This window comes from Erinaceus europaeus, chromosome 4, assembly GCF_950295315.1.
Source record: "Erinaceus europaeus chromosome 4, mEriEur2.1, whole genome shotgun sequence".
Taxonomy (NCBI): Eukaryota; Metazoa; Chordata; class Mammalia; order Eulipotyphla; family Erinaceidae; genus Erinaceus; species Erinaceus europaeus.
In genome coordinates, this window is record NC_080165.1 from 114,329,249 (window position 1) to 114,352,709 (window position 23,461).

Here is a 23,461-nt window from a genome sequence, read left to right on the forward strand (position 1 = left end):
TTAAATTCCATTATTCAGTTTTATTTTCACAGACACTAGAATACTTAAATTTTTTTTTATTTATAAAAAAGGAAATATTGACTAAACCATAGGATAAGAGGGGTACAACTTCACACGGTTCCCACCAGCAGAACTCCGTATCCCATCCTTTCCCCTGATAGTTTTCCTATTCTTTAACCCTCTGAGAGTATGGACCCAAGGTCATTGTGGGATGCAGAAGGTGGAAGGTCTGGCTTCTGTAATTGTTTCCCCACAGAGCATGGGGACACTAGAATACTTAAAGACTATTGATGATTATGAAAATCAGTTATCAATTTAAACATTATAGATATACTGCTTTCAAGTTTAAGTTTCTGTTGATGGTAATTTGGATTTGCTTCATGTGGTATGTTCCTGATTCAGAATATATTCCTCTGTGTGCTTGGTGTGTTTATTTGTGTTACATTATAAACATTATAGTAATTATAATTATTTTTATTATAAGAATATTTATAATTAAAAACTGACCAAGAGATCTTTAAGTTCTTAAAGTTTCTTATACTCAAGTGTAAGGAAAACTTTATTCTTTAATCTCTTTTCTTTCATTCTATATGTTTTAAATTTATTTACTGTGATGCCAAATTTAGCATGAAGTAAATAATATTGGGTTTACAGTACATGCCCAAGAGTCAGCTTCTTGCTCAAGGTGTACTTTAGGCTCTAATATATTGTTAATATTAATTCTGGTTGATGGAGCTTTCTGAAGAGCCTTTCCTCCATTTGTTTGTTGAACTTTCTTGATACTTTCATTTTGAAAGGTAATTTTCTTGGGTTTAAGCAGTTGAGTAGAATTTCTATGATAGTGAATTGCTAATTTCTTAAACATTTCTACTCAAGATTGCATAGAAAATATCTGCAACATAGATGCCTTTAAGCATCTGTGCAAGTAGATTGAAGTTAAGGCACATGTGGTATTTTAATATAATTTGCTTCTAAAATTCATCATACATTCCTTAGGTGGTGATTTTTAGCTCATTCTTACATCTCCAAAACAGGAATATACTTTACTTCTGTCTTTTAACAAGACTAAATATATTATTGAAGATTCCAATTTTTAACTTGAAGGCAGAGAAAAAAGCATAATTTTACTGTTTCATACAGATATGCCTCTTTCTTTTAATAACTGAAAGTACTCCTTGGTACATCAATAAATAGTGACACAACAGTGAGAATTATAATAATAGTATAGTATCATTGCATGCTCAAAGGATTTAGAAGAATGGAAACCGTTCACCTGTTAGATGATTTTATTCCAGCAAAGGACCAAGAATTTCATCCAATAATCTCTCTGTACTGTGTTGTTACAGTAGTTCTAAATGGTTTAAATTTTGAATTACTAACATTGGTTTCTTTGCTTTATGTTTTCAAGGTATTAATATTAGAACCAACCAAAATCTATCAGCCTTCATATTTATCTATCAACAATGAAGTTGAGGAAAAGACAATATCTATTTGGCATGTGTTTCCTGATGACAAGGTAAATTGTGCAGCTATTAAGAAAATGCATTAGTAGTGAAGGAATCTGCACCCTTCTTGTACTTTTATCAGTATTAATTAAGTAGTGGTTTGAGTATGTTATTTATTTATCTTGGGACAGGTACATTATGTAATATAAACTTTGTTAAATTTTAATTATGGACTACACTCATTTAATAAAATTTAGTTTAAGTATCTGAATTGTTTAACATTATATTTGGCACCCACCCAAAGTGTACTCAATACTAGAATATTTCTGTTTTATAAATTCATGCTATACATTAAATTAAGTACCAAAAAAAAATACTTTAAATACATGATTTTAAAGATACGTATTTTGGTTGTTGAAAGCCTATTAGAATCGTGCTACTTTTAGTTTTACACTGTAATGATTGTAGTTATCACTCCACTTAGCTGCTTGATTATCTAAGTGGCTGCAAAATCTCAGATGAGCCACTGGCTCAGTGTTGCGCCCAGGATAAGGTGGCCTGTTCTGTCACTTGCTTTCAGGAAAATTTTAAGTGCTCTCCTTTCTACTCAAAGCAACCATTTGTTTAACCCTTTCTACTTTTCTAGGTCCCCAATTTCAGTGCATGGACAAAGCATTCTGTTATTTTTATTTAAAAAGAAACATTTTGAAGACTTGATTTCAAATCCTGAGGATAAACCCAACTATGAGAGAGGATGTGTCAAAATAGATTTGTTTTGTAATTGCTTTCCAAAATACCCTGGTTATTTCCCTTAAACATCACCTATGCACTCAACAAATATTTACTGAGCATTTATCTGGAATAGACACTCCCAGGCACCCTGTTAATCACCAAGGAAACAGATGTGTGCAGAGTGACAAGTGTGTGCTTTCTTTCTGCTCTGGGAGACAAAGAAAAGCAAATAAATTATATAGAATACAATTACTAAATAAGAGAAATAAAGTGGTAAAAGAAGTCAGGAAGTACATTTGTGAGTATGGGACTACAATTATTTTAATTTTGTTATTTTTTTAAATTTTTGTAGTTCTTTTTTTCTGTTTTATTATCTTTATTTATTTATTGGATAGAGACAGCCAGAAACTGAGAGGGAAGGGGGTAATATATAGGGAAGGAGACAGAGAGACACTTGCAGCCCTGCTTTACCACTTGTGAAGCTTTCCCCCTGCAGGTGGGAACTGGGGTCTTGAACCTGAGTCCTTGCACATTGTAACATGTGTGCTCAACCAGGTGCACCACCACCCGGCCCCTGTTATCTTATTTATTTATTGGATAAAAACAGCCAGAAATTGAGAGGAAAGGGGGTAGTAGAGAGGGAGAGAGACAGAGACAGCTGCAGCACTGTTTCACCACTCCTGAAGCTTCCCCCCATGGGTGGGAACCAGGGGCTTGAACCTGGGTCCTTGAACACTGTAATGTGCACTCAACCATGTGTGTCACCACTCTGCCCCAGATTACAATTTTTTAAATGCAGACTTTTAAGTTAATAGGTAGGGTTCAGGGGCTGGGCAGTGGTGCTTCCTATTCAGTGCACATTGTCCTTTGAGCAAGGACCCATGCAAGGACCCATGAAGGATTTGAGGCCCTACTCCCCATCTGCAGCGGGAATGCTTCACGAGCATTGAAGCAGGCCTGCAGGTGTGTCTATCCTCTCTCCCCCTCTATTTCGTCTCCGCTTTCAATTCCTCTCTGTCCTATCAAAAAACAAGAGAAGGAGAAGAAGAAGACCACCGCCGCTGGGGGCAGTGGATTCATAGTGCTGTCACTAAGACCCAGCAATAACCTGAAGGCAAAAAAAAAACATGGGGTTCAAATACTATCACTGCCATTTTCTATCACTGTGACATCTCTACATGGCAATTCTATCATCTACAGAATAGGATAATTATATCCATTTCAAAAGATTGTTGTAAAAATTCAATGAAATAATAAAGTCTGGTATATAATAATTGCTTAGCACATATTAACAATAGCAACATTAATAATAAAGTCATAGCAGAACATGTAAGTACTAAACCCTGATAGTAAGATCACAGAATTCAGCCTTGCTCAGCCCTTTAGGCAACAATAGCACCAACCGTATATTCTTATGTAATAAACAGTAATGGAGTAAAATGTTTTCTTGAGTTCTGTAAACTACTCTTGCAAATTAATCAAACCCAGAAGGGGTCTTATAACTTTCCATCTGTACACAGCATGATGGCATGACTTCAGATGAAAAAAAACAGCCAGCTACAAAATCAAAATATTTAGTGTATTATTAAAATATATTGTAAAAGGGGAAACCTCAATTTTTCTCCTATGTGTTTCCTTCCCTTTAACAGAGAACATTTCATTTCTCATGCATTCTGATCACCCTAATATATGGAAGGGTTTTTTTTCCCACAGAAAAACAATTTTCTGCGTTTTGCTATAATTTAATTCAACTATGACACTGTACGTACAGATAGATGAAGTCAGATCCTACAGATGAAGGCTGTCTCTCACAAAGCTTCACCACCCTCTCTTTTCCATTCTCATATACTCATATACCATTGAGAGTCAAAGTTGTTCCCTGTGCTTTATCTTTTACCATTTTTAAAAAACCACTTTATTAGGTTGAGAAATTATTTACGAGAATTCTTTTCACATGTGCACAGTTTCTTATCTACTTATGAGAGGTGTCAGCACACCCAACCTTTCACCAACATGCCATCTTCCTCCACAATAGGACTGAGTTTTCAACTCTCCACCTCCTTGCCCTTTCCCCCTTCATGACCTTGGGACTGTTGCTTTAGATCATAGCTAATTAACATTTTACGATAGGTGTTGCCCTTGCCAAGATTTTTGCTAGGACTTTGTGTGCATACACACACATACCACTGCTCTCAGTGGATTCTTTTTTTTTTTTTGGCTGGAGGTGGGGTAAAGGCTGAGAGCGAGAAAAAGAGGGAGAAAGAGAAGGAAAGAGAAACAGATAGAAGAGAAATACCACAACACTACTACACTGCTTCTGAAGCTTCTCCTGTGCAAGTATTCCTAAGTGGTGACTGGGGAGGCTCAAACCTGGTTCCTCATACATGATAAAGTGTAAGCTAACTCTTCTTTTTTATATGTTTTTATTTTGTTGTTTTGTTTTTGTTTCTCAAGTGCCACATATGAGTGAGGCCATCTGCTATTCATCCATTTGCTTAATTTTTTTTTTTTTTTTTTTTTGCCTCCAGAGTTGTTGGTGGGGCTCAGTGACAGCATGGTGTTTTTGTTTGTTTGTTTTTGCCACCAAGGCTATTACTGAAGCTCAGTGCTTGAACTTAGTAAATCCACCAATCCTTGTGATTTTTTTTCCCTTTTTCTTTGTTAATTTGTTAGTACAGATAGAAATTGAGAAGGATGGGGAGAAAGAGAGAGAGAGAGACAGACAGAGAGAGAGAGAGAGAGAGAGACCTGCTTCACTGCTAATGACTTCCTCCCTGTAGATGGTAAACGGGCTCAGAACCAGGGTCCTCAGGCATGGTAATGTGTGCACTCAACCAGGTATACCAGCCTCCATGTCTGCATAATTATTCCATTCCTTATGAATTCATTCTTCTTTTTCTTCCTTTCTTCCTTTCTTTCGTTTTTTTGCCTTTCCTTATTTTTGGATATAGAGGACAAAATAGATGAGAGAGACAGCAGTAGAGATACCAAAACTCTTACTCTACCATCCATGAGCCTTGGATATGAATTATTTGCAAGTGCACCTCATAGAACTGAGGGAAACACTTATATTTACAAATTTACTAACGCTTATCTTCACATACAGATAAACAGTCAGATGAAGAGATACACATTGGTCTCAAAGGGGCCCAGCTGCAGGAACTTCTTTAGTGGAGTTGGGATGTGTCACTATCCCAGTGTAGATGTATTCACCAATCTGGAAGCTCTCCAAATTCCCCACTATTGGAATATTCTGGAGACCTCCTTACATAGGCATGATCAATTACTTACTCTTTTTTCCATCCCCTTACCCTCTGGAGAAATAGAAAGAGGGGCACTGGAAAATGCTAAACTTATAATAATGACTTATTCTTTCTGGTGACCAGGAGTCATCCAGGAATCCACCCAGAGTCTCCTCAATACAACAAAATAGACTCTTTGTCCTCTCATCACTTGGGACTGTACAAGGGTATTAGAAGCCTATGCTGAGAATTAAAAGCAGAGACCAATATCTGTATGTTTTCTCTTAACTTACAACTATTTATATACATTCTGTTAACTATGTTTTAAAGTGTACAGTGTTTTGTTTATATTACTTTATTTATTGTCAGTATTAATTTTAGGTTGAGTTTTTTTTATCATTCATGTGCAGTCTAGTCATCCTCTTAGCCCTTGTAAAATAGTTATAATGAATAAAACCATCTTATCCCCTACCTTGATTTTGAAGACACAAAGAGAGATTGGGGCTTGGGGATTTTTTTTTCTTTTCACTGAAATCTTTTTTAAAAAATAGTTTTTGTTTATTTTAATGAAAGTGAAATAACAGTGAGGAAGAAATGACCTACAGAGGGAGAGACCAGAGCACTTCTCAGTCTTGGTGTATGGTTGTGCTAGGGATGGAACTTGGGACCTCAGAGCCTCCACATTAAAGCCTTTTTTGCATAATCATTATGCTGTTTTCTCAGCCCTTTGGGATTTTTTTTTAAACTTTTATTTCAGTCTGGTGTTTTCTAGGCCTTTTTTGATCTGAAATAAAACAGGGTCAGCCTTTAAAAATTAAAAATTAAGACTTTTGGGGGCCTGGCGGTGGCACACCAAGTTAAACGCACATAGTGCAAAGCACAAGGACCAGCGCAAGGATCCTGGTTCAAGCCCCTGGCTCCCCACCTGCAAGTGGTTCACTTCACAAGTGGTAAGGGTGAAGTAGATCTGCAGGTGTCAATCTTTCTCTCCCCCTCTTTGTCTTCCCCTCCTTTCCCAATTTCTCTCTGCCCTATCCAATAGTAACAACAAAATGGGGAGAAAAAAAATAGGCCGCCAGGAGTAGTGGATTCATAGTGCAGGCACAGAGCTCCAGCAATAACTCTGGAGGCAAAATAAAATTAAGACTTTTCCTCTGGTTTCTCATATATTTACATTTTGTTAGTGTATGCATGTTCTTATTTTCCAAGCAGAAGCAGATTAGTTATACAGTTGAAGCTACAAAACTAAGGGAGGTAAGGGTCTTGAGTATTACTATAAAAAAAGAGAGAGAGAGAGATTTTCAAAGTTTTGACTGGAAAACGCAAGGTTATCCAAGGATACTTGGAAACAGAATGGGACTAAAGGAATTAGTGATTAGCAAGGCCTGGAGATTGAGTAGAGAGCCAGAAGTATTTGGAAGATAGAAAAAGAGCAGAAAAAAAAAAAATCCGGAAACTTTTGGAAAATGAATACTATTTCCAGCTAGTTTTCATTATTTTCTCCTTTCTGGAGGTTCTTCACTCAAAAAAAAAAAGTTAGCCTTGTATTATTCTCTTATGTTTTGTAACAATTGTAGAGACAAAATTTACACTATATTAATTAATAAATGTTAGGCTATAAGGAAAAGCACAAGAAGTACTACAGATTTAGTTGAATTCTTCTGCTTCCATTTTTTTAAATCATTTTTGACCAAAAATTAATGTCTCCAGTCCCTATTAACTTTCCTCAGTGCTGAAAATCTCCTAGTTCAAAAACCTAATCCTTCTTAAATCATTTTTTAAAATTTTGAATTTATGTCAATTTCTTTACAAACCCTCATTCTAGGCATAATATATTCATTACTACTGCCACTCTCTTTTTATTTTTTGTTGTAGTTATTGTTATTGTTATTGATGTCTTCATTGTTGGATAGGACAGAGAGAAATGGAGAGAGGAGGGGAAGACAGAGAGGGGAGAGAAAGATAGACACCTGCAGACCTGTTTTACTGCTTGTGAAGTGACTCCCTGCAAGTGGGGAGCCAGGGGCTTGAACCAGGATCCTTACGCCAGTCCTTGAGCTTTGAACCAAGTGTGCTTAACCTGCTATGCTACCGCCCGACTCCCCACTCTCTCTTTTTATTAAATGAAATGCTACTAATCTGGGAAAATAGCATAATGACTGTGCAAAAAGCTTTTATGCCTGAGAATCTTAGTTTCCAGATTCAATGTGAAACATCATCCATAAATCCAAATCAAGCAGGGTTGTGTTAAAAAAAAAAAAAAGATGTAGGGGTCGGGCAGTGGCGCAGTGGGTTAAGCGCATGTGGCACAAAGCACAAGGACCGGCGTAAAGCAACTTCCCTGCAGGTGGGGATTTATTTATTTAATAGTGGTTTACAATATTTTAAGATAATGGTGTAATTCTGTATGATTCCCACCACCAGAGTTCTGTGTCTCCATCTTCCTCACTGGAAACTGCAGTAGTTCCCCCAAGGTCACAAATATGAGCTGAATCTATGACTATCTATATCTCTATGTCTATATTTTCCCCCCCATTTTTAAAATGGTCCTCTTTAAGTCACCTCTACACCTATTACTACTTTTGGGTGTCTTTCCTTATTCTTTCTCAGATAGAAGAAACAGTGCCTGGATTCCTCTGTTGTTTTCCAGATTCACTTCCCTTACAGTGATGGTATAAAAACAAGACTCCTGGGGGTCGGGCAATGGCGCAGTGGGTTAAGCGCATGTGGCAAAAGCACAGGGACCAGCGTAAGGATCCCAGTTCAAGCCCCCGGTTCCCCACCTGCAGGGGAGTCGCTTCACAGGCGGTGAAGCAGATCTGCAGGTGTCTATCTTTCTCTCCACCTCTCTGTCTTCCCCTCCCCTCTCCATTTCTCTCTGTCCTATCCAACAATGAACAACATCAACAGTGGCAATAATAATAACCACAACGAGGCTACAACAAGGGCAACAAAAGGGGGAAAAATGGCTTCCAGGAGTGGTGGATTCATGGTGCAGGCACCGAGCCCAGCAATAACCCTGGAGGAAAAAAAAATGCAATCAAAATGAGAACAATTAAAAAATAGGGTAAAGTAACTATAACTACAACTAAATAACAGATAAGCAGCAGTCTTAATAGGTCTTAAGTTAAACAGGAAATGGATTGTCTTATAAGAGTGTTAAAAAACTTGTTTTCTAAGAATAGAGCAATATGGGTTAAGCGCAAATGGTGCGAAGTGCAAGGACCATGTAAGGATCCAGGTTCAAGCCACCTGCTCCCCACCAGCAGGGGCGTTGCTTTACAAGCGGGGAAGCAGGTCTGCAGGTGTCTTTCTCTCCTCTTCTCTGTCTTCCCCTCCTCTCTCGATTCCTCTCTACCTTCCCCCACAACAACAACAACAAAAATGGCCTCCAGGAACAGTGGATTAGTGGTGCAGACACTGAGCCCCAGTGATAACCCTGGAGTCAAAAAAAAAAAAAAATAGACTAATAGTATTTTTTTTAATTTAGCTTATTAACTTGTTCTGTGTTTTCATGTAAAAATATCCAACAGTTATATGAACTAGTATGTACTTCATATTGAAACTTTGAAATTTTTTAAATTACTTTGCCAAATCTTAAGAATTTAGTGGCTTTTAAACAGCTACTCTACATTCCAGGAGCAAAACTAATTGAAATTTTGACCCCTTTAGTACTTGTCTGTTGGACAGTAGATGTACTTACTTTAGTACTTATAGACATTGAAAAATGTGCATGTAACTATTGTATTTACTGTCGAATATAAAACATTAATTCCCCAATAAAGAAATTAAAAAAAAAAAGAAAAGAAAAATGTGCATGTGTGTACATGAAAGAAAAGCCTAGATTGAGGATGTGAGAAACTGTTTGCCCAATATTGTTTTTTCATTTTTTTTTTCCCTCCAGGATTATTGCTGGGCTCGGTGCCTGCACCATGAATCCACCGCTCCTAGAGGCCATCTTTTCCCCCTTTTTGTTGCCCTTGTTGTAGCCTAGCTGTGGTTATTATTATTGCCATTGTTGATGTTGTTCGTTGTTGGACAGAACAAAGAGAAATGGAGAGAGGAGGGGAAGACAGAGAGGTGGAGAGAAAGATAGACACCTGCAGACCTGCTTCACCGCCTGTGAAGCGACTCCCCTGCAGGTGGGAAGCCGGGGGCTCAAACCGGGATCCTTAAGCCCGTCCGTGCGCTTTGCGCCACATGCGCTTAACCCACTGCGCCACCGCCGGACCCCCTTGCCCGATATTTTAAATGACTATTGCAAATTCTCCATCTTTTAGATTTGAAGTTTAAGTGATGCTGGTCTATTTCTTGTGACTTCGCAGGGAAAGGTAGCAGGTTATAGTAGAGTCCCAGTGGAATACTGAGTATCATCCCTCACTTTGGCTGCAAGGAATGGCCCTTCAGAGAAGACCCAGGAAGTTAAGGGGATACTATTTTTACCCCAAACACTAAATTTAGATGAGCTGATGAACTCACCTTCCAAAGATGCTTTTACCTACAAAACATCAAGAAATATTACTTCATATTGCAAGAGCTTCTGAGGCCAGGTCATTCTGTGGCATCCAAAGGAACAAGGAAAGTCATGCACTACAAGTTGTATCATATTCACCAGTCAGGGAAATGGGCTTTCCCTGACCAGTTTAAACCAACTGATTTCATGTCCTCTAAATACTGCCACCTGAACCTGAACAAAATTTATTTGTGTTAGTAAGGAAGGATAGAGCAGTTCCTAGGAAACCAGCCGTGAGTGCTATTGTGTAACTTCTGCCACCTTTGCTGAGTGTTAACTCCAAGTCCCTGTTCTTGCCCTAGGTAGGCCTCAAGATCTGAAGCTAACCAGTTACTAAAAAAATGTTGCTTGTGCTGATTATCTTAAATTAAGTATTGGTTTGGATCTTCCTGGAGTTATAACCGCTCCACCTCTGCTTCTGGCTCTCCCTTTCCTCCTAATTGCTAGACAGGCCCCAGGAACTTTTGACCTTACCCACTGGTTTTGTAGCTCACTAGTGCCTCTGTGTGGCACTATGTGGCACTATGTGGCTCTATGTGGCCTCTATGTGATTCTTACTAACAAGGAAGTAAAGGAAAAAGACCTAATTTCTGATGATTTCCTCACGAACCTGAAGCTTTACACCACTGGATTAGAATGTTTTTTGGCAGCGTTTACAATCCTTAAGGAACTTAACATTTCTGGAAATGCTCTACTTCTTTCCTATGAAACCAGTCCAATCAATCTGGGAAATCTTTCCTTGGCCACTCCTAGAATTGGATTGACAGAAGATAGATTTACCAGTATTATGTTGGTGTTTCCCAATAATTGTGCTCAGTTACATGTTGACACTCACCGCCAACCTACTCTTAGAGATGGCTTTAGAAGGCAACTCAGAGCTTAGGCTATCAAGATAAAACTGTATTTTCTGCACGTAGTGTGCAGGTAATAGCTGTAGCTCCTAAGTCATATATATTTACAAGTTTAAGAGATTATAAAAGTAAGAAGCAAACATTCACAGTATCTGCTGAAGTTGCAAGCTGAGACTTTGACTCCCTCTGTACTCTCATTAAGGGAGCTGCATTCCATGAACTACTTTCTGTGGTTTCTCCCTTCTTTAGGTTTAATACACATTTGGTGTATGTTAATTTGTGTCTGATGTGAAGTGAAACTAGACTTTTAATAAATCTAATTCAGACTTGAAAGGATCTATTTTTATATCAAGTTGCATGGTCCTAGCAAGTAACTAGGTAATGTAGAAATAAATTGTGATTTTTAGAGTAACCAAATGGAGATCTTAAAGCTGTTTTAGAGTCACAAACTTCCTGACCTATTTCAGTAGTTCACTCAAGACCTCAACCTGCTAGTATTATTTTAAGTAGGTGGGTAAGAACTCATTTTTTTAATTGTTTTTTATTTGACAGAATTGAATTGCAATCTGGACTGACTATGTTACAGTGCTTACTAAAGTGTTACATGTGTTGACATCTTTATTTCTATAAATATATTATGCTATGAATTTTGTATTTTCATACTATTTTGTAATTTAAATGATTTAGGGACATGTTAATTTAATATTAATTTTAACTTAGCTTTAGTAATAAACTCAAAGCAAATTTCTACATTTTTTTCAACTTAGTCCTACAAAATCTCCTGTTGTTTATCTTATGATAATTGTTTTCTGTTCAGATATTATGAGTATGTTGAAGTTTGACTAAATTAGCTAATGACACATTGCTGCATTTGTGTACATGTAAACATACTTGCTATAGTATTTTCTGAAGAAATAGAACCATCATTTTTGTTACAAAATTGAACCAATAGTAATTATCTGTAAAGTCTTACAGTAGCTTCTTTCCCAGAAAAGCAATATTTTTACTTAAATTAATGCATAAATGTTATTAGATTAATCTTTTAGAAATATAGTCTTATAATTTAATCAGATTAATTCTCCTAGGCTCTCTATAAAGTTGTTTCATTGTAGTACAGAAATGGTTAGGTCACATCAGTATTAACCCTTGTGGTTTAAAAATGAATTGCCATTTCTATCCAGAAAATCTGTTCATGAATAATTAAAATGCCTAGGAAAAATTACTTTGTACATTATTTTAAAATAATAAAACAAAATTATTTTTTATGTTATTTTCATTGGGATGACTCATTTGTTGTTCTTCCATAATGTTCTAGAAAGGTATCCATGAGTGGAATTTTAGTGCTTCTTCTATCAGGGGAGTAAGGTAAGTTTCCTTGGTACATTTTATTTACTTACAAAGCTCCTCCCCCCCCCCCGAATGTGAATGTCTTAGAGGGAATTTTTTTTTTATTTAAGAAAGGATTAATTAACAAACCATAGGGTAGGAGGGGTACAACTCCACACAATTCTCACCACCCAATCTCCATATCCCACCCCCTCCCATGATAGCTTTCCCATTCTCTATCCCTCTGGGAGCATGGACCCAGGGTCATTGTGGGTTGCAGAAGGTAGAAGGTCTGGCTTCTGTAATTGCTTCCCCGCTGAACATGGGTGTTGACTCGTCGGTCCATACTCCCAGTCTGCCTCTTAGAGGGAATTTTTAACTATTACTTTAAAATGCAATGAGTGTGAAGAATTCTTCTACTGAGGAAAATGTTCAACCTTCTTGAGTCTCATTGTCTATTGGGAAAATGTTTACAACAAAATTTTTACTGTTAGTTGAACTGATTCTGTTTGTTGCCGACTTAAAATAAGGTCACCTAGAACTTAACTGTGGACCAGAATCTAGTGACCTGGTGTAAATAAAGATGAGTTGTGGGGCTTTTCTTTAGCATGGTGAGCTATTGGTTTATATAATAGCTTTTTTTTTTCCTGGCCTACTGGCATATACAGAACTAATCTCCTATTACATAAATGCAAAACATACATGCTCTCTACTGAGTTGTATCCTGTGCTAATACTTATTTGATAAAGTTATAGGGTACCAATATATTTTTTTTAATTCCTAAGGTCATCATTGATAAAGTGTAAGATTACAATGACTCACTTCAACTCATCTTACACTGCTATAAAGCCAATGACTCAGGAAATGCCATTTCTTAGGATTTAAATATTTTTTGTCGTTGGTTTTTGTTGTTGTTGTTGTTTTGCCTCCAGGATTATTGCTGGGGCTAGGTGCTGTTTGTAAGATTACAATGACTCACTTTAACTCATCTTAATTCTGACACTGCTATAAAGCCAGTAACTCAGGAAATGTCATTTCTTAGGATTTAGATCCTTTTTTATTATTAATATCTTTATTTATTGGATAGAAACATCAGAAACCGAGAGGGTAGGGGGAGTTAGAGGAGAGGGAGAGAGAAAGAGAGACACCTGCATCCCTGCTTTACCACTTGCAAAGCTTCCCCCCTGCCAGTGGGGACCAGGGGCTCGAGCCTGGGTCCTTGTGCATTCTAACATGTGTACTCAACCAGGTGCACCACTTCCTGCCCCCGGATTTAGATCCTTTATTGTTTTGTTGTTGTTTTGCCTTCAGGGTTATCTCTGGGGCTAGGTGCTGGCACTATGAATCCACTGCTGCTCCAGGTGGCCATTTTTTCCACATTTTATTGGGTAGAACAGAGAGAAATTAAGGGAGTAGGGGGAGAAGCAAAGGGAGAGGGAAAGACACCTGCAAGCCTGCTTCACCACTTGTGAAGAGTCTCCCCTGTAGGTGAGGAGTGGGGCTCAAGCCCTGATTCTTGCATGGGTCTTTGCACTTAGTACTATGTGCACTGAACCAGTTGCACCACCTCCTGGCCTCCCTCTGTTTAAGTGTTTAAATACTTGTTCTGTAGAAACTCATACATTTCAAGCAAAATTTGTTTTGTTTACTCATTATTGTCACATACTAAAATAAGAAAGATCATATTTCTTCAGGCAGTTGTGCATGACCCTGTTGCTTTTGGCATAGTAGTAATTGGTTTTGTTGGAGCATGAACTGGCAGAACTACTTGAGTCACTGATAATTGAAGTTTACCTAGTAAAGCCACCTGTTATCTCATCAGTGAACTGAACAGAAACAATCAAGATTGTGAAACTGACTCACTATATATCTTCCCAATCCATTCCTTCTCAAATAGAGCTTTACTCACTTAATATTTAATTTTAAAACTAGTCATTAAGAAGACACTGATTATTTATTGCTTCATTTAAGCAATGCATTTAGGAAAGTATGGTAAATATAAATTTCACTTTATCTTATCTATTTTCCAATGAATTAGATTTTCTTAATTAAATATGCCATCTTTGGTGTGAGTTATAACACATCCATATATTGCTAATAAGTAGCTGCTGCTGGTTTACATGTTGAGAAACTTGAGACCCACTGTGGATTTCAAAGACAGCTTAATTTTCTTGATTCTTCCTCTACAGAAATATAACAAACTGTAAAAGAAAATTCCATTATGTCAGCAGTTTTCCTTGCATCAGGCCTTGTTCTGTTAATAAGCAAATGGTCATGAGCATCAGTTATGTATAAATTGTTGAGTCTTGCTAAGAATACAAAAATAATTAAGATGTGAACTCTCAAAGAGTTCATAAATTAGTAAAGGAGAGGGCATTTAAGTAATGACAATCTAGTATGAGATAAACAGTGGTAGAAATGTGTTAAGAATAGAAATCCAAGGTCTAGCAGCTAGTGGGCCTTTAAGCTTTTCTTACTAGCACACAATTTAGTGTGTTAGGAGGCAGACGTCTTTTCTAGGCTAAGTAGGAAGGACAGGTTATTTAGGTGTGCTTACAGTGTTTCAGAGCAACCCTGTATGAAAGTGTGAATAGGCATACACTTTCCAGAATATTAAATAAGTCTGGTATTGAGTTGCAGGGATATCATTTTTTTATTGTGCAGTGTATAATAGCTCTTAAAAACATCGATTCCATAATATCGTTCACTACAGAGCTATAGAAATATTGATACTTTCCCTGAATAATTCTTTTCTGTTTGTTTCAGTATTTCTAAATTTGAAGAACGATGCTGTTTTCTTTATGTGCTTCACAATTCTGATGATTTCCAAATCTATTTTTGTACAGAACTTCATTGTAAAAAGTACGTATTAGTCATCGCGTATGTGTGAAAAAGTCTGTTCTTACCTGATTGTTATTTTTAATTAAGGAGTGAGCATGTAGTTTTTACAAAGAATTTATGCCTGTGGTTATATAAATATTTCATTTAGGCTGATATTTCATAATTATGTGGTATGTTCAACAAAGAGTTTAAGGGGCTCGCTTTAATAAATTAAGCTTTTTCTTAGTCATCATTTATTTTTCCATAGATCAACTGAAACTTACCAGTTAATTATGTGATATTTAGTTCCATTTTTAAAATATCACTTATGAGTATGAAATTTTTCTTTTTTTTAATTTTATTTTATTTTATTTATTTATTCCCTTTGTTGCCCTTGTTGTTTTATTGTTGTAGTTATTATTGTTGTCGTTGTTGGATAGGACAGAGAGAAATGGAGAGAGGAGGGGAAGACAGAGAGGGGGAGAGAAAGATAGACACCTGCAGACCTGCTTCAACGCCTGTGAAGCGACTCCCCTGCAGGTGGGGAGCCGGGGCTCGAACCAGGATCCTCATGCCGGTCCTTGTGCTTTGCGCCACCTGCGCTTAACCCTCTGCTCTACAGCCCGACTCCCGAAATTTTTCATTTTTATCTTTTTAATAATCTTACAGTTAATACCTACAACAGTGGCTCATATCTGAAACAACAGGTGAGCTTTACAAAATACCTGGGCTTTACCCCCAAAATATTTATATTGAATTTTTTTGTTAGGGGTACAGCCTGAAGTAATTACACCAATATACTATAATCTAAAATATTCATGGACTCCATTATGTGACCCTGAGTATGTTGTTCTTGTTTAATAGTTAAGTAGTTCATGTTCCCTGACAATATAGTGACTGATTTTGGGACCCAGAGAATTGAGAGACAGTTTAGAATCCACTGTGCAGGTAAAAACCTCTTTGGACTTAAAGTTTCGTTAAGGGTTCTTTCTATTCAATTTATCACTACTGAACCCGTCTAAATGATTGATATGCTAACTATAATGTACAGTCCTCTTTATTTTGGTATGAAAAATGGTTGTTTTATCTGCAGTTTTTAGCTAGATCTCTCTTTTGTTACAAAATGTATAATAAAAATATTTGGAAGAAAAAGAAAATTTCTAGAACACACATGGTATATTTTTCTACTTGTATTTACATTCTCAAGACTAATGATATAATGATAATTATAACTAAGATTTAGCAAGTGCTTATTCCTGGACCCAATATCTATTTAAATATTCAAATAAACCCTAACTACATAGGCAATATTAATATTTTTTTTTACTAAAAAGTAGAATCCTGGAGAGTTTAATTAGCCTGTAGTCATATATAGGCGATAAGCATTAAATGTGGGGTTTGAACATGTAACTTCATATCTGGGTTTCTAAAAATTATACTGTGCTCCCATTCCACCATACTATTTTCACCTTAGAGATGTTCATTTTAGAAAATGTTTGTGTAACTTATGAAAGTATTTAGATCTCAAAGATCTATCATTAAAATCAGAGTTTGTTTGGGTTTTTATTTTACTAGGTTAAAACTCTTTTTCCCTATAACTTGCTACCATATTTAATTTTCATTAGAGAATTTTATTCTGATCATCTGTAGGTATTTTTTTCTGTCATTAAATCTCCAGAAAATGTGTAGAAAGAAAGGGTGAGGAAATACATACCATATTCCATAGATACATATCAAATTCCATAGATTAGATTCCAAATTCCAAAATGCTCTCTGCTTTGTTTATTATTACATTTTCAAAGGCCGGGCCTATTTTTATCTTACTTTTTTGGTTGCATGCATGGATGGATGAATGGGTGGATGGATGGATGGATGGATGGATGGATGGATGGATGGATGGGTGGATGGGGTTGAGTGGATGGATGGAAACAGTGTAGAAATAGTGGGAAAATTCTGATTTGTAGTGGGTAAACTTTTTAAAATTACGTTGTAACCTATTATTTTCTTGAGCTGGCAATGCTCAAGTAGTTCGTCTAAGAAAATCCTATCCACAATGCCTTCCTTCACTTAAAGTCTGTGAGCTGTTAGCATTCCCTCTCAATGGACTAGAGGCAGTATTGCAAGGGGAAAATCTGTTCCTTATTAAAATTTCTCTTGACCCTGAAATGGTTCCCAGAAAAAGAATTGCAAGACTTCCTGAAAAGTACTTTCTTTTGTCACCAAATATAGGGAAATTCTTTCACAAATGTATAAACAAGAACTTCGTAGTTCACATCAATATTTCAGACTTTTTGGGACTCCTTGTTATGACATAAAGTATTCCAAAAGACTTAATAACAGATCAAAATTAGTAGTTGACAATAATGTATCAAATCTCAGAATTTAGAGATATTATTCCAGAATATAGGTATTTTAGTTATGTCCCATTTCAAATAATAATAATAGTGAAATGGTATTTAGCATATAATTAACATACTGTGCTAAACATGTTACATATATTACTTCAAGTCATCTTCATAATAGCCTATGTGATAAATAAGTATATGCCTCCCATTTATATCAGTAATAATTTTTAAAAAGTTCAACTCAGAAAGGTGTAAGAAATTGTCCCAAATCACACAAATACTAGCAGTTTTGGTCTCATAGTCTAACCACATTCTACGACATTGTCTAGGCTTGTTTTCCTAGTTCTATATTATGCTATTATTATTGAAGTGAGGCATTTCATTGGAAATTTCTGGGGGAAAAAATCCTTCTAGCTTGCTTTTCGTTAGATCATACATTTTGCACCGGTAATGGTCCGGGAGGTGGCACAGTGATAAAGCTTTGGACACTCATTCATTCTGCACCAATATTGATAGTTTATTTATCACATAATTTTAAAGACTCTCATTGTTAGCAGTTTTTGCTCTGATACCGCTTTAAACCAGACTTGCTTACATTTAATATATATCTTATGAGTGATCACATACTAACTTTCCTGTAGGTTTTTTGAAATGGTGAATACCATTACTGAAGAGAAGGGGAGAAGCACAGAAGAAGAATGTGAAGGTGACTCCATGGAGGTAATGACTTAGGAGTCTGTGTTTATTTAAACATTTAGCTGTAGATGATTTTTGTTTTCTTTTTATTTATGATAGTTTTTATTGTTAGTGGTGTAAATGGTTTTCAAAATTTCATGACTTCAGCAGTGTTTCACATTCAGGTGAGAGGAAGAGTGACTCACTGTACTTTTGTGACTGATTTTTTTTTTTTTAATTTTACTGGGAGAGGGGCAAGGTGGTGGTGGAACACCTGGTTTAGCACACATGTTACAATGCACAAGGACCCAGGTTTGAGCCTCTGGTCCCCACTTGCAGGGGGAAAGCTTTGAGAGTGGTGAAGCAGCGCTACAGAGGTTTCTCTGTCTCTCTCACTTTATCTCCTCTTACCCTCTCAATTTCTGGCTGTCTTTATCCCTCTTACCTCTCAAGCTTATTGAATAATAATAATAATAATAATAATTTTAAAAGAAGTTGAAAAATAAGATAACACAAAGCAGAACATGGACTGGGATTGGTGTATTGCAGCAAAGTAAAAGACACTGGTATGGTGGGAGGTTGGGCTCAGGTCCTGGAATATGATGGCAGAGTAGGGCTTAGAGGGAGTTGAACTGTTATGTGGAAAACTGAGAAACATTACACATGTACAAACCACTGTATTTTACTGTTGATGGTAAACCATTAATCCCCACAATAAAGAAAAAAGTTAAAAAAAGGGAACCACAATTTTTAGGACATTAACAATTATAGGCATTAAGTATAATTCCTACTGTTTCTGAGTCAATTATTATATATATATATATATATATATATATATATATATATATATATATATATTCTTATTTTTAAAAAAAACTGTACTGGGAGGGCTCAGCCCAGAAAATGGCACCATTGATTGAACACTCAAGTATGAGGTCCTGAGTGTTTCTCCAGTTTTTCTCTCTCCAAGATTTACAAAATTAATGGGGGGGGCTTTCTCTCTCATATAAATGAAATCTTCCTGGGAGAAAGGTGCTTCTGAGTAAATATGGTATGTGAGTGAAGATGAGGTAAGGGCAGGTAGTGGGGGGGGGCAGCTCAGCTAGAATGTTAAAGCTTTACCCTAATGTTAAAGTTAATTTCAACAATTACTTTCATTAAAAAGGGAGAACAAAGAGCAAACATTAGGGAACTATTATTTTGGAGTGTCAACTTGTAGTATTTCATTGATAGACTGTAACTATTAGATCTTTGAGGGTGTTGATTTCTTTCAGTGCATGGGCCACAGTGCCCATACAAATTCTTGGTTCTCCTCTGAGATATATGGAATTCGATGGAAATTCTGAATGATAGAACAGTTTGCAGTCCTCATTTGAATGCTACACAGGGAAATAGAAACCACAAAAGAACAGAGAAGAGACTGATAGCAATGATAACTACCTGAAATTCTGTTTCCTTTATCCTCAGTCCTTTCACCTGGTGGACACAGCACACAGCAAATATCTACTTTTAGATTGTGTCTGTTTTCTGTCATGTGTACTATGTGAAGAAGAGCCTTCTACCACTGCCAAGACCAATATCAAGTGTTTTACAGTGCTGAAACAGCACTTGAGCATCTTCAGTAGCTGAAGAATGACTTTCATGGGCATGAGATGGACCACTTTGTTTGCTAAACCATTTCCAGTGCCTGACTTAGGACAGAATTTTAAGCAATACTGAAAATTGTTTAATGTTAAAATGAAAGTAAAGAACTATTGCACTAATAACAGTAACCTGAGAGGTTTAAGTATTTATTACTTTAGTTTGATGATGTCAACTCATTACTAGAATTTCTATAAAAACATTAAATTGCAAACAGCTGAAGAAAATGAAATATATCCAGTTTTTTTAACACTCTCTATATTTAAGACCTGTGATTATATAACAGTTTCATATCAATAGCTTTGATATTCCTAGATAAGCCAAATGTTATTTCATTAAAGTTATAAAATATAAAGACTAATTTGGGGAAAAAATGTTTTTCCTGTGTGTTAACTTGCTGTCTGTAGGAGTAGTATAATTTACAGTTTTGTTTTCTTTTTTTTAATATTTATTTTATTTATTCCTTTTTGTTGCCCTTGCTGTTTTATTTTTGTAGTTATATTGTTGTCATTGTTGTTGGATAGGACAGAGAGAAATGGAGAGAGGAGGGGAAGACAGAGGAGGAGAGAAAGGCAGATACCTGCAGACCTGCTTCACCACCTGTGAAGCGACCCCCCTGCAGGTGGGGAGCCGGGTGCTCGAACGAACCAGGATCCTTCCACCAGTCCTTGCGCTTTGCGCCACCTGCGTCTAACCCGCTGCACTATCTCCCAACTCCCCAGTTTTGTTTTCTTATCTCTGTATTTTTGTAATTTAAATTTTAGTATAACTTGATATTAAACTACCACTTAAAAAAAGCTACCACCTACACATTTAAAAAAGACATTGAAAATGCTCCATTAGTAATATGAATTACTAAGTATGAGTTATGAAGTAGATTGACTGAAAAATCTACAAAGTTTTCTGCAGTATTATAAATTGTTAGCATTAGCATGCTTAATTTTTTAAGATGTATTAGTTTGCTTTATGTGCATGACAGAAAGACCAGAGCATCGATGTGACTGTGAGTTGCCCAAGATCAAAAACAAAGCTTCTCCATACAAGTTCTAAACTCCACTAACTAAGCTACCTCCCCAGATTTTTTTAAAGTCTTATATACCCTTCTTGAAAAAATTTAATTCATCATGTCGAAAATATGCATTGTGTAACCATGCTAGGGAGTCCATAGAGAAAGTCAATATTAAAATTAACTTGTTTAGAGAGACACGGCTCTCAGAAACAACTTTAACATATGCATAACATGACATAGTTTTAGTTACCTTAAAATTTGTGATGAATCTCACCAACTGATTCTTCTGAGCCTCAGTATCCTATAATATAGAAAAAGTAAACAGAGGAATGTTTTTAAAGAGACTGTGTATGAGAGACAGAGAGAGAGAGAGGGAGAGAAGGACTAGATTATGCTTCTTGTTCATATATAGTCCTAGGAATAGAACCCAGAGCCACTTCTCAGGCCTTGGCAATCACTTTTCAAAGAGCTGTCAGTATGATCCAGGATCTTGAACTGGAGGTGATTATGATTAATGAAGTAATTAAGGAGATAAAAAGCAACTACCAAATCGTCCCACCTGTATGTTGAATATAGGAACTGAAATACATAGTTTTGCAGTCAATTACAGACACCCTTGGTTTGCTGGCTTTTGGAACTAAGTCTAAAACATTTGATACCTGAGAGAGTAACCTTTGAGTTATTGATCAAGAAAATAAAAATGAGATGGAAAAATATAAAGTTTTGGGGGCCAGGTGGTGGCACACCTGGTTGAGTGCACATGTTACAATGTGCAAGGACCTGGGTTCAAGCCCCCAGTTCCCACGTTTTGGGGGGAAATTTTGTGAGTGGTGAAGCATGGCTGCAGGTGTCTCTTTGTCTCTCTTTCTCTGTCTCTTTATCTCCCCCTTCCTCTTAATTTCTGACCATCTCTATCCAATAAATAAAGATTTAAATAAGTAGAAACTTTCCAAGAAAGGGTGGGACTCAGAATGGAGATCAAAAAACCAACCAAACAAACAAACAAAAAAAACCTGTTGGTTGTATTGCACCAAAGTAAAAGACTCTGGGGAGGGAGGAGGGTTAGGTCCTGGAACATGATGGCAGAGGAGGATCTAGTGGGGGTTGTATTGTTATGTGGATAGCTGGGAAATGTTATCCATGTCCAAACTATTGTATTTTACTGTCAACTGTAAACCACTAATCCCCCAATAAAGAAGTTTAAGAAGAAAAAAAAAAAAAAGAAATACATGGTTTTGCAAAATGGCAACATGTGTGCTCTACCAGGTGAGCCACCACCCAACTCCTAATCTTGGTCTTTCTTTTTCTTCTTCTCCCTCTCTGATGCTAAGGTTCTTTGAAGAAACACAACTGTGGAAAGGAAGGAAATGATTAAACCTCCTTTGAATCATGGTTAGACCCCTCCTCCTTCCAAGAGATCAAGATTGGCTCTAGTGAGATCCCATCCTGGGGCCAAGAGCTTTGATTTCTGCCTCTAACTTTGCCAGCTTTGTAGTTTTAATAAAACTCATACTCTTGCTGGGTGATTTCATTCCTTGAATGGCAACTAAATAGAAAGATCTTAAATGTTCTATCCTAGTTCAATTTTTTCCCATAATTTTTAAGAACAGTACAGACTGTTACAAATTATTTCAAGTATAGCTCAATACCACTTTTAAAGAACTTTTCTAAACAGATAGAGAAACTTCTTTTAACTCAAGGTCATGTATTTTGACTCAAAACTATATGATATGGAATGGTTATGAACCCATATCTGACATAATTTCATGCATTAGTTCATTTATATTAGGCTGGGAGATAGCTTACCATATATAGCACATGCCTTGCTGGGCATCTAGCTCTGGTTCATGACACTACTTGGAGTACCATGGCTGTTTGGCTGTTACCAGGGATGCTCCAAGAGTGGTAGAGTGTTGTGGTGATGTCTCTCCTCTTTGTGAGTGTCTCTCCCACTTTCTATCTTTTTCTCTCTCAAATTAAAGAAAAAATACAACTTGACTCTGTAAGCCACTTTATGGCATCACACATGCATAGACCCTAGATTCACTCACTAGTGCACCACAAAAAAAAAAAATTAAAACCATTGAATAATTGATTACAATTAACCACAGTGACTGTAACATTGTTAGCTACTTTTGCTCTCAGAGACTTATTTCTCCATGCTCTTCTAATCATATCAACCCAGTAACTCAAGTCAGATACTCAAGAGAGACCTCTGCTAACCTCATTGTCAGTCTTTCCTCTCATCCCTTTGTTTTATTCTCTCAGTTGTTAGGGGTGTCAGTGTCTCAGTTTGTTATCATTTCTGAGATGGGCTCATGTTTCTCCTACAGCTGATATACTGTCTCTGTTATCATCAGAGAGATCATTCACACAGATTTAATCTTGTGGCTCCTCTAGTTAAAAAACCTTTAATGCTTTTCTTGTAGGGTTTCCTACCATAGAGAACTCATAACTCTCAGACTGTAACTTATCCTTTCTTTCTTGCAGTTAAACAGTACAGAATTCCCTTCTATTTTCTCTCTTTCTTTCTTTGTTTCTTTCTTTCTTTCTTTTCCCTTTTTTGTTGCCCTTGTTGTTTTATTGTTGTTGTTATTATTGCTGTTGTTTTTGCTGTCATTGTTGTTTGATAGGACAGAGAGAAATGGAAAGAGAAGGGGAATACAAAGAGGGGGAGAGAAAGATAGACACCTGCAGACCTGCTTCACTGCCTGTGAAGTGACTCCCCTGCTTCACTGCCTGTGAAGTGACTCCCCTCCCCTGGGGAGCCGGGGGCTTGAACCACGTGTTGAACCACGTGCGCTTAACCCGCTGCACTACTGCCCGACTCCCTTCCCTTCTGTTTTCTAAGTGGCGAAGCTG

General features: G+C 36.8%; 1 protein-coding gene across 2 annotated transcripts in view; it reads left to right on the forward strand.

The window, feature by feature from the left end:
- The window catches only part of MAP3K5 (mitogen-activated protein kinase kinase kinase 5), a 277,002-nt gene that overhangs the window by 170,120 nt on the left and 83,421 nt on the right, over positions 1-23,461 (forward strand). For both annotated transcript variants that reach the window (XM_007520044.2, XM_060190392.1), the window contains 4 exons: positions 1,409-1,516; positions 12,099-12,148; positions 14,876-14,971; positions 17,916-17,994. In XM_007520044.2, coding sequence (XP_007520106.1) covers positions 1,409-1,516; positions 12,099-12,148; positions 14,876-14,971; positions 17,916-17,994 — 333 coding nt within the window. The remainder of the gene's footprint in view (positions 1-1,408; positions 1,517-12,098; positions 12,149-14,875; positions 14,972-17,915; positions 17,995-23,461) is intronic.